At 49.5% G+C, this 12,170-nt stretch overlaps 1 protein-coding gene across 1 annotated transcript; it reads right to left on the bottom strand.

Annotated features, from left to right (window-relative positions):
• Positions 1-2,944: 2,944 nt before the first annotated feature.
• Positions 2,945-11,834, bottom strand: NSFL1C (NSFL1 cofactor). The gene is made up of 9 exons (XM_075517162.1): positions 11,682-11,834; positions 10,716-10,813; positions 9,659-9,733; positions 8,298-8,463; positions 7,857-7,949; positions 7,086-7,195; positions 6,502-6,639; positions 5,816-5,980; positions 2,945-4,768 (listed from the first exon to the last, which is right to left on the bottom strand). The coding sequence occupies exons 1-9, from the start codon at positions 11,781-11,783 to the stop codon at positions 4,606-4,608; spliced, it is 1,110 nt and encodes a 369-aa protein (XP_075373277.1). The 5' UTR covers positions 11,784-11,834; the 3' UTR covers positions 2,945-4,605.
• Between the last annotated feature and the right edge of the window lie 336 nt (positions 11,835-12,170).

The raw sequence follows: 12,170 nt of genomic DNA, 5'->3' as shown, positions 1-12,170 counted from the left end.
GCCAATGGAAACCCACAACCTGGTAAGAAAAACAACTTCGTTGCTTAATTACATCTGTCATTTAAAATTACAAGTCTCCATCTATAAACATTCTGGTTCACCAACAGGAACAAGACCATTTAGAAGCAGTAAGGGGGTAGCACTGGCTCGCTTTCAAAATCTAGCAATTCTTCACACAGGCTTGCCTAGAACAGCAGACTCCTGAACAGACACCAGCTCCTGCCCAAGGATCTAATGCAGGTATCACAGGTCCTCCCCTCATGGTGGGGGACTTTGAAGAAAGCCATAAGCATCTTGTTTTATGTGACAGTGACACCAATCCCCCAAGCCAGTTTTCTGCTGTAACTACAGAGTCAGAAGGAACATCAGCTCCAGGTCCTGTTTCTTGATAACAAAGGATCTGTAAAGCAGTGCTGCTTTCAAAAGAAAACCCTCCTGACTGAACTTCCAAAGAACATCCCAGGAGCAGACTGACATCTTTTAATCACTCCTCTAAGTATGGGAAGCTGAAGACCCACCCAAGAAACAGCCATAGCATGAAGGTCACTTTCTCCTTCTGGAAAGATTTAGTGTTGTCCGGCAATGAGGAGCAAAGACTAAATTAAATATAACTGAGTATAACCAAAGGCAACAAGAAAAAAAAAATAGGTCAAAATTTACAGTCATCCTCTTCTAGCTGCAGATGTGCCCACTGAGATTTCTTGCTCCCTGTCTCTTGTCACTGCTTCCGTTTATCTGCTAGCTGAGCTACCCGAGTTTTGTGCCAAAACAAGCCAAGCAGCTAGCTGCTTTGTGCTGTTAACATTATTTTACCCAAAGAAGCAGCTGAAGGTACAGCTACACCTAGAAATGGATGTTCCTACACCAGGATCACTGAAAAACTACTTGACCAAAGGCACTGGGATAGCCGAACCTCCTGAGGTAGGCGGACCACTGACCATGCAAGAAACATGGACGGGGAATCATCCCATGGCAAAAGCAGCATTACAGAGGGGAAGCAAAGTTCCCAGGGAATGGTGCAAAATGCTATCAGAAAACACAGGAACTAAATCTTAGCAATGAGGACATGTGAAAAGGAAGAAGAGGAAACAATGAACTGCGTGCAAAGGAAAAAAATCCAAGGAAGCCCTACAATTACCTGTCTGAGGAAAAGAAACTGTTAAAATACAGCGCTCAGAGAAAAACACTCGGATACAGGGAAGGGCATCAGCCCCAGACAGGACAGTACAGAAATTGAAAAGAAGAGAGTTTTCACATGAGATGTGGAGCACTGCCTTAGCACCAGTGTGTGAAAGACCAGGAAGACAGGCAAGGCTCTCCTGTGGAGGGGACAATCAGAGAAAAAAAAGAAGCATTTCAAAGTGAAACAATTCTCCGGGCAAAGGAGAAAAAGATACTTTTTTGCAGGCATAAATGTCAGTTTTAGAAAAGCCCAATCTCAGCCTGTGACTCTGTTAGAACAAAGAAATGGAATGATAAAGGAAGGAGATTTTACTAGAAAGTCAAATAATCTTGCTAACCACCATCACAAGCTATAGGAGTCAGAAACGCGCATTTACCTTCCTGCAGGGGCACGTCAAACACTGAAGAGCTGCACCAGTGACAAGGAAGGCGATTTTCTTTACAAAATCAAGGTGTCTCTTTCCACCTCCCCCCTTTTTCCTGTTCTGGTATATTATCCCTTCCCCGTTAATTAGCCTGGCTGTTATTTTTGCTTTATAGCTTATTTTATAGCAAAAAGTTTCACCAGCTCACAGAAGGAGACAGTTTAATACAGCAGATTGCATGTACGTTGCTTTCAGTTCGTTCCACAGGCCCTTTTGTCAACTTTGGAAGAAGATACGCCTATCTTGGTTACCGATACCGCTTCAGTGCTCCACTCGGGCACGCTTCAGATAGCCTGGCAGCAGGGCAGAGCTGATCCTGCTCGCTAGGAGATAAGGTCTGCTCATTACTTACAAAAACAAAAAACAAGAAGAGAATCAGAGGAAGAAGGAGGTGGCAGCGGCGTCGCAGAGGGGCTCACAGACACACAGGAGCACAAGGTGCAGCTCCCCGCAGACAGCGGGGAGCTGGCAGTTTCTCAGCAGGAGCCTTCGAGGTGGAGAGCGGCTTCTCTGCAGCACTGCCACCCTCCGGCTCAGAGGGAAAATTCGCTTTTCCTGGTAGAAAATCATCTCCCAGCCCGGAGCCCCTCCAAATTTAGCACTTTTCTGTCCCACTGGCAAGGAGAGAGCTGGGAGGAAACCTGGATGTGAAACTTCCCATTGGTGAGCAGAGCCTGCGTGACAAAATCCTTCAGGTCAGCAGCTAGATGAGTTGCTGTCTAGCTGCCAACCCTCATTTAATTTGGGGGCACCAATGTGTCCAGCTCATCCAGCCCAAGACTGTGGATGCCAGCTAGTCACCACCTCAGTCCCCTGATGCCACCGGCTAACCAAGGCAGGAGCAGGAGACAAATAATTTGTACTCTCTCTGTTAGATAAACTTCCTTTCTGGGTCTAGGGGCACATCCCGGCCAGCACTCTGGAAGATGTTGTCCCAGGTTCCCAAAATGGGACGTGTGAAGATCAGGATACAAGAACGCCTTCGATGAACAACTAAAAATGAGTGACTTCCCACAAGGCAGTTGTGACTGTATTTAGCTCTGAGGGAAACTCTGAATTCTCTCTGTACTGGTTCACACAGATGAGTAAGTGGTCGTAACACACATCAAGAGATGCAGGCAGGCAAACCCCAGGTTCACCTGTCAGAAAAGATCTTTAAAAATGCTGCTGAGATTTTTAATCTCATTTAGCTGAAGACAGCTCAGCACTGGGAAGCCCGCTCGCAGGGCAACCCAAAGCAGTAAGAGTAGACATCTGCATGTACATCATCCAAAATACGAGAACAGATGGTAACCATTGTTAGGAAGGGTCAAACGCTGTTTTCGTATTTTGCGGGCTTTTAATGGTAATTTTTCACAATAATTTACAAATTTGCTGTTACACACATTATATATCCATTTAGTAATGAAAAATGTAAGTTAATTCAGCTCTCAGTTGAGAAACTGTTGTAAAAATGCCCTTGCCAAGGTCTGGTATCTACTCCCGCAGTTTTGTATTAAACAGCCAGCCAAGCGAGTCTCTCGCGCTGAACCTGTCCGACCTGCTGGCCCTCCCCCAGCCCGCACGTCCCTAGAGCTTGTTCTCTGCTCGCACCAAGGTGAGGACCTGGAAGCTTCAGAGTGCTGAGGGGGGTGGACTTACAGCGCAGCAGCCGCAGGGCTCCAGCGTGACTAAGGCAGGAAGCGGGCAGTATGCTCCAACCCTTCGCATGGCAGCAATCCAGCCTCTCTCAAGCGGATACCGCTGGGTGCGCACAGCTCCCAGTTAGCTGTGTCTGGAGGCCCACGGTTCAGCACAGCTCTGAGTTCGGCTCCGAAGCCCAGGGCTAGGATAGCAAGCGTGCTGCGGGTCGGTGCAAAGTGCCGTGGCACAACACTAGATGGCAACTCGTACGCGTGACGCTACACCAGCGCTACCAGTCCCTCATGTCTAGGCGTAACAAATTCACCCGCAGGATTCTGTTCAAAGGAAAGAAAGATACGGAGACCTGAGCCCAAAACACAAACAGACCAAAGCTGGAGAATTCCAGGTGTTCAGCTATGTTAGTCCTCAGCAGAGGAGAGGAAATAAATCAAAGGGCACTACAGCCTTGAGTTTTTCCACCTCAGCTGTTTCCATCATCTCAGTAATTCACCTCTTACAATAAAACTTGCTTTCCAGTAAGACAGACTCTGTTTGCCTTTTACTTTCAGTCACTTCAAGCTGATTCAGCTTTGTGCCGCCTTGGACAGAAAAAGTCAGCAGCAGGGTTTCTCGAAGAAATGCAATACGGCAAATTAAAACTGCAGTCAGTCTGGACTGCTGGAGAAAGTGCAGGCAGAGCAGGTGGGTACTGCAACGAACGCCCCTAAGAATTCTGCTGAGGGAAGAAAAGGCAGGACTTTCTGTCCGGAAAAGCCCAAGAAGAATGTTAAACCTTGCACCTGCACATACATGTCGGAGTTTTCCCCACACTGAGCAACAGCGGTTTCGCAAAGACTTCCCCCACAATGTTTTTACAGTAGTGTAACCATTATCCTGACAATCAGATCACCCATTCTCGTATAGGTTGTATTTAATGCGCGAAAATAAAGGGAGTACTTTGCAGCAGTCCCTGGAGGAGAGGGAAGAGCAAAAAGATTGTGATGAGCAGTCAATTGGCATGGATGGAAACTGCTCCCTGGGAGCTCCCTTCCCCCTTACCTTCCTCCCCTCTAAAGAGTGCAGTAACGCAATCCACAAAGGTAACTGAACTCTCCTGGGAGAATTTGTGGCACAATAGGCTGCAGCTCCTTTCAAAACGGATTCGTTTCGTTTATTTATTTTAAAGTCCACTGATCATCACAAAAAAAAAAAAAAACCATGGGAAATGCAACTAAAGAGAAAAAAAGTCCAACCAAGACCTAAGAACCCAGAGCTACGAGTAGATATGAGCCTGTGTTGCACGGCGCAGGTGCACGCACAGGACGAGACGACACATGCGCGCTGCAGGCAGGCGTGTGGCGAGAGGTGGGTTCCTTTATGTTAACCGCTGAACAATGACAGCATTGAGCAGGTTGGCTTCCTTCAGGGTTTGGTTCTCATCAGTCAGCTCTTTATTTGGGAAGGTGGTCATGAGGACAAAACTGGTGGCAGCCATCGCTGGCCGGGCATCTACTATGAAGAGCCGGATGTCACGGATCCTGTCCAAAGGGATCAAACACACAAGGGTGATCCTGTTACTGAACGTCCTGTAAAAGCGCACGGCAACAGCCTAAATTCACCCTTTCCAGAGCATGCAACCCTGCAGTCGCTGCACTTGCTTTTCAGCTAACAGTAGAGGCCACAGCCAGACAATTCTGATTTAACCTGCTCCTCCGTAGGCTCCCATTTAGTGAAATAACACAAGCTGCTTTAGAGGTTAAAGACTTTCGGCTAAATGTTCTTTTATACTGCCCAACTGGAACGTTTGTGTTGTCAGGCAGCTACTTGAAATTGCAGGCTTCTGAACCCTTCAAGATGAACAGATTAACAAATTGCTTGACACTAGCTGCTGTAAGGGACTGAGCTCATCACACACAGCATAACCCAGATGATCTCAACTCCCAAGAGCAGCCACAACAGTGACACGGGATCTACTTCCTGCACCCAATCGTAGAAGAAGGTTTTTGTAACTTTTTGCATCATTCTTGATTCTCTTACAGAAACTGGAGGAACGAGTATAAACAAATGGCCACACTCTCTGAGATCAGGTGGGTGAGAAGGACTTCAGGAGAAGTCTAACAAAGCTGCAGGGTGCATAAGCCAGCTTTGCACGTCCAAGGGAACTGAACTGCTGTAAGAGCACCCCTTGGCGCTCCATTCAGCCCTGGGAACAGCCCAGTAGAGAAGTCTGAACTGAAAGTCAGAATAACTGAACCAAGTTCCTAATTATCTGACGGTTTCTAAAGCCCTTAGAAGAGATTCAGTTTTTTATAGGTGACATTAAGGAAAGTTCTGCTGATAATACTAAAGCACCCAGGTGCAGTATCACTGGCTATAATCCATCACTATTTGGAAAGCAAATCCTGTCCTTCCAACAGTTAACGACTGCCTTTAAACCCCACAATAATTTTATTCCTATTCACAAGGATCCCCAGAGCTCCCTTTAGCAGGCTAGCCAGGATTTTAACATCTGCTCCATCTGTGCAGTTTCCAGTGTCATTCAGGCCTTCCCAGTTAGTAACCTGTGTTTCCTGTTGCGTTTGTACCTGTGATTGTGGTTAAACTTCTGGACCAGTCGCCCACCGTCAGCGAGCCGGATTTGGATGTTGGTGACGGGCTCCGACTCATCGATAGCGATGGCAGAACTGGCTTTGGCTTCATTCTCTGCCTGCTGGGCTGGCGAGCTGGTGCCCATCACCTGGGGCGCAGTGCTGAGAACAGGGAGACACAAGGAGAGCTGTTAAAAACCAAACGACTTGCCTGGCTGCAGGGTGCCAGGAGTCAGGCAGTGAGCTTATCGTCTGCTGGGCCCAGCTACCAGGGTTCCTAGTCCAGAGACACCAATGCAAGTTGGAAGTGAGAATTTAGGAGTCAGCTAGTCAGCAGGAACTTGTCTATAACTTCACCTCTCCCATTTCCCTTTGTAGCACCACGTCATGGGCCTTCACGCACCCACAGGAACAGGGGCAGTGTAACTTGGAAACACCACTTCTACGTGACACACCACGGTGGTTCCAAACTGGGGATCCGCCTCCTGCCACGGAAAGTCTGAGCCATCTCACAGCATGCGCCAGTAAGCCTCATTTCCTCTCTTAGAGGAACACCTCACATACCACAGGCACTGAGTGCATTTTCTTCAGAAAGATGAATCAAAAGGCTCAACCTAGCAAAACTCTCGAGTGACTGTCTCGCATCACACACACAGAGCAAACCACTGCTGCTGTCTTCTCACCTGCCCAGCTTCTGTCCTTCTCCAGTAAAAGCTTTGAAGACACTTTTAGGTTTCACATACTCCTCATCACGGTGATCCTCCATATCCAGGTTCACTTGTCCGCCCCGGGCTAACCTGCGCAGCTCTGCCGGGACTTCCCTGCAAAGAGAGCGTCCTAAGGCAGCTGCCTGAAGAAGCAAGTCAGAAAAGCGCAGAGAAAAAGTGCGAGCCACAGACCTCTGGAATTTCAGGAATCGCAGTGAGCCCTTGCTTAATTAACCGGGCAGATGCACACCTCCCCACTAACAGACACAAATTAAAGGTTACTTTTCCCTGGCCCTCACCTGGAGTGACACGATGCGTCACAAATTCTCAGCCCAAATACGAAAGTCTGTTTGTTCACTTCAAGGTCTCATACAAACCAAGGCCACTTCCCATTTATCTGAAGTGAATGTTCAAGTCTGCCCTCCCATAGTTTCCATATTAAGAATCCAGCTCTTATAAGAAAGCTGAGGTGGAACGTGCCATTGATTCAGCATCTTGAATTCCACAAACGCTTGCATTTCAGAAAACAGCTATTCTTTCTCTCCCCTCTCACTACGTACCCTCTGCGGATATCATCGAGAAACTGGGCATTGGACGGATCCTGGTAGCTCCTCAGTTCTCCACTGTCCAGACTGAATCCACTCTTCCAGAGCTTCAGTACAACGTGCACCTGCAGCAGCCCCCAAACAACAATCAGCCTCACTGAAACATCTTACTAAGAACAACAACCGGACGCAAAGTGAAAAGTTCCTGACTGGCAGAGGAATTTCAAGCTGCACAAAACATTCCAGCAAGGTTCCTCTGGGCTGAGGGAAAAACCCAACGCACTGGCTATGTAATGGTCATGCATCAATTCCTAGAAGTTGGCACCACAGACCCCTTTTTGATAAATATGGTTGAAGAGCCAAGAGCGTGCTAGGTGAGGAGCCTAAACCAAGCTCCCACCACAGCCTAGATGCGGCCTTGGTCACAAACCACGGCCTTGGTCACAAACCAAGCACGAGAGAATCTTGCATTGATGCCGTTAGCTGCACATCTCTTCAACAGATAAAGAAGATTTAATCGCCAGTGCTCTTTGCACACTGTTTTTCACAATCTGCACTTCTAAGGAACGCTCAGATTCTTAATTAAAAGTTCATCAGAAAACTGCTTACCCAAGACCCAAGCATCTACTATTTTCTAATCAGAAATCCCACGAGAAGCAGGATTTACCATACTTCCATCCTCTTGAATTTCTATCAAGCTTTATAACTCTCTGGGCTCGCAAGCTGTGTAGCTATAGCAGAGAAATCCCTCGGGTGACATCTACAAAAGAGAACAGAGATACTCACATCCTGAGCAGAGTTCTGTCTCCTCTCTCCTGCCACATAAGCAGACTCCTCCTCCGGAGTAGCCCCGAGGCGATACCCTCCCCCTGCGAAAGGCTGCAAGAGAGAGGGGCAGGCAAAGAGGTTATAGAATGACACAAACCCAAGACAGCTTGCTTCCCTTTCCCCAACACTGTTATGGATGAACAGAGGGGCTTCGTGGCATCAGCAATATCTATTGTCCTGCAGGCACAGTGACCAGCTTGAACAAGTTAGTAAACATGGCACAAGAAAGCGGCTTTTCTTGCCACTGTGACACACGAATTGGAGCTGCACTAAGCGAGGAGTCCAGACTTAGCTGTCCGTTTAAGGTAATTCCAGGACTCCACAGTACCAAAGAGCTGTCACGGTGGGAGCTTTAACTGAAATGGGGAACAGAAGGAAGAAGAACTCATGACTCCTCACTTTAGGCTTGCTAGTCTCGCCACCGCTCTTGGCCGTCCGATCAACCGCCACTGCACCGTGCTCCTTTGCTCCTTTGAACAGATCCTCCACCAGCTCATTGGGACTCTTCTTCCTCGGAGGACCAACGATCTGCTGTCCACTTCTCTCTGAGCCGCCAGCATAAAACCTAAAGGAAAGCACACGGCTCCTGGGTAAGACTGGACCACTGCTTCTCTGGGAGACGCGTGTGACAGGACCCAGCAGTTTTATATCACGATTCAGTTCATTTTTGTACAGCTTGGATCTAATATTAGCTACTACCAGCGGATCTCCTACTGTAGCCACTTACAAGTTCCTGTACTGCAGAGACTTTCTTTTTATGTCAGTTACTGTAAAATTACCCGTTGATCAATAGCAATAAAGTGATAATAACTCTCTCAGACCTAGCAAGAGAAACAGGCCGGACTGACGAGGCTCAGTTTCAAATGCTAGTACCAGCTATATTACCAAGCTGAACAAGACTTCCAGCAAGTCTCTGACCTGTCAGATGGAAGAAGATGGGCAACACCTAACTGGTATTTCGAGGGAAGGCACACGTTCGTGCTACACTGAAAGATCACCACACACCGGACGGATCTGAACTGGAAGCAACGAATGCAGAGTCAGTGAAGTGCAATTAAGCACTTCTGGAAGGTTTGGTTTATTAGCTTCCAGATGGCTCGTAACACATACAGAGCAACCTCACATCTGTTTGCAGAAGACCACGCAGTCTACCTAGACGGAGCCACCTTAAGATACATGAGTTCCATTCAATTTACCTTGCCTGTTAACCTTCAGGGTATTTTACTACTTACAGCTGACGTCACAGACGACTTTCCCGCTAGTCCACCATGTTCCCATTGGAAGGGGGACCTACATTTCTCTTTCCAGCTCCACACTCCATTACATTACCCCTAAGCAGCACTTCAAAAAAAAAAAAAAACCAACCCAAAAACCCCAACCAAAAAAAAAAACAACCCAACCCAAAACCCTAAGCAGAAAGAAAAACAATCCCTGCATTATTTCCACATTTCCGTTCTCTACGGACACAAGTGATAATCTGGGCTTTTTTCTGTTCTTAACCTAGGGCTTCCACATCCTCCCTCAGGCTTTCTCTCAACAGCACAATTCAGCGATGAAAACCGATACAGCCACGCTGAACACGTGCTTGTGCACAGACTTTGCACTGACCAACCTTTCTGTACCAAACCTGACATTTTTCACTACAGGAATTTCCTATCAACTTAAATCTGCTTTTTAAAAAACCCTGTACGCGAGCGGTAAGCTATCACAAAAGGGCAGGGATACACACACAGGTTTTAAGTCTTCAACTGAAAACTTACCGCTGTCCCTCCTCCTCTTCATCGTCATCCTCCTGCGCATGAACGAGGTCTCTAAACGATGTTACTCTATGGTCACTGCAAAAGTCAATCAGAGAAGTACGTCAGCCTTACGACACATTTCAACCACGTAAGCAAAAGCTCCTGAACACAGCAGGTTGACCCTGTTCTACTTTTAGGGTCTGATTCATCACTCTATGAAACGACGGGTCAGCACTGGGGTAACCGAGCGCTGAACCAAGCTCTTGGACCTCTCTGCCAACGACACCAACAGAAAACGGGAGCGGGTGCATCGGAGGAGGCTCAGACGGCAGCTGCAGACACAGCAAAAGCGGCGAGTCTTCAGTCACCTTCCTTGCTTGCGTACTGGATTTTGTGGCCTCTTTCAAAGAGCCGTCACTTCCGAACCTGCACAAGCACAGGTTTCTCTTCCAGGCCCCAGGCCAGTCCAGCCTCCACGTCCTTCCCCTCTTGTCGCTTCTGCTGAGGCTGTTACCTGTGATCCAAACTGAAACAGGGTTCCTCTGCAATATAGACTTTATTCACCAAAGTCTGAACTGAGAGCACTTCTCCTTCAAGACACAGTCAGTAACTCCTTCTCTTTAAAACTGGACAGTATTTCCCTACTGCCCAGGGATGCGGTAAGGCAAAATTAACTTCTTTTTGTAAAATGCTCAAATGGATCAGATCAGGTGTCATACAAAATGAGAAAATATTTCTCCTAATCTCAATCTGCTCAAACAAAAGTGTCACCAAACGATTGTCTTCTAACCTCAAAAAACAAATCAAGTTTTTCCTGAGCAACGAGGCAAGTTGTCCTAACTGATCTTTGGATTAGTTGTGCAATAACGTTTGCGCTTGTGATGCATAAATGCTGATGTTTTCACAATTTCTAGAGCCATATGAGGTGAAGCAGATCTAAATGCAGAGCTATTTCTCCTGAAAATTAACATACATCAACGCTTTAGACAGAGCTTGCGTTTTTACATAAATGGTTTTCACTATCAGGTTTACAAGCCGCCGATAAACAGATCAGCCTGAGCTGAAGCTCCCTCCTCACCTGGCTGCAGTGCCTCTGGATATAGAGCTGGGTGTCGGCTGGGGAAGAGTCAGAATGTCCTCATCACCCCCGTCCTCGTAGAAACTGGCAAGCGCGATCTGGAAAAGAACACCGCAGGAGCGTTTCAGGAGGAGGACAAACATTCCAGAACAATGGCAAACCCACACACAAATAACATAGCTGAAGCGTCCATCACGTTGAACCTCTTAAGGCACATCAACGCTAAAGACATTTCGTGTCATTTCCCCCTTTGGGGGGTCCTAGCAAAGACGAGGCTTTGCCAACTCCTAATGTTTGGCTTTGTTATGGTGGGTCACTCACCACTACAGGTATGCCAGAGCAACTTCCCCAACCGGAGGCCCTTATTCTGCAATATTTCTACAGGGGTTACGCTAAAATTACTGTTCTGAAACAGCTGCTTTTGCAACATCCATGAGCAGACTCGGAGTTTAACACAGCCAGATCGTTCGAGGGGGATGGGAGAGAGGAGCAGGTCAGAGTGGCGGCCGATCTCCCCCTTAATCTGGGGGTGCTGGGACTGCTGCTGGCAGTGCGGACAGCAAAGCCCTAACAACCCCAGGGGCATTCAAGGGAAACCTACGCAAACCCTGCAAAATCCAGAACCCCCCGGTTCCTCGCCCCGTGCGAGAGATTAGGTATGTTCAAACTAACGAGAGAACCAGGACGGGCTTCGGCCCCAACCAGCCCACGGACCCGCGGCACCGGCTGAGCCCGACCCTCGCAGCCCCGCGACGGGCCGGGGACTCGGGAGCGGCGGCTGGGCGAGGCCTGAGCCTGCAGGAGACCGAGCTCCCGGCCCAGCGCTCCCCGCCACCGCGACGGCCTCCAGGGCCGCGGCCCCCGCCCGGCGCTGGCCTCGGCCGCGCCCCCGCCACCGAGCCCCCCCTCAGCGGGCCGAGCCGGCGACGGGGAGGGCGGAGGGAAGCGGGGCGGCGGCTGGGCTACCTGGAGGTCCCAGCCGGCGGACTCGAGGAAGAAGCGCGCTCGCTCCTCCTCGACGCCGGTCACGGCCACGAACTCCCTCAGCGCCTCCTCCCTGTCCGCCATCTTGCCGCGGTGCACCGCCCAAACCCCGCCGGGGCCCGCGCCAGCTCCGCCCCGCCCCGCCCCGTGTGCGCCGCCAATCCCCACCGGGCGGAAACACCCGCGAGCTACGCGCACCGTCCTGTCCCTGCACAGCGGCCCCTGGCGGCCCGGCGGTGCGATGTGCCGCGCCGATCCCCGGGGCAGCGGAGCCGATCCCGGGGGCTGCAGGGCCGATCCCGGGGGGTGCAGGGCCGATCCCGGGGGGTGCAGGGCCGATCACCCGGGGACTGCAGGGCCGAATCCCCGGGGATGCAGCCCCGAGCTCCGAGGGGTGCAGACGCGATCCCTGGGGGGTGCAGCCCCGATCCCCGGGGAGTGCAGCGCCGATCACCCGGGGGCTGCAGGGCC

Source organism: Mycteria americana, chromosome 14, assembly GCF_035582795.1.
Source record: "Mycteria americana isolate JAX WOST 10 ecotype Jacksonville Zoo and Gardens chromosome 14, USCA_MyAme_1.0, whole genome shotgun sequence".
NCBI lineage: Eukaryota > Metazoa > Chordata > Aves > Ciconiiformes > Ciconiidae > Mycteria > Mycteria americana.
Note: the sequence above shows the minus strand (reverse complement) of the source record. Positions and strands in the feature narration are given on the sequence as shown.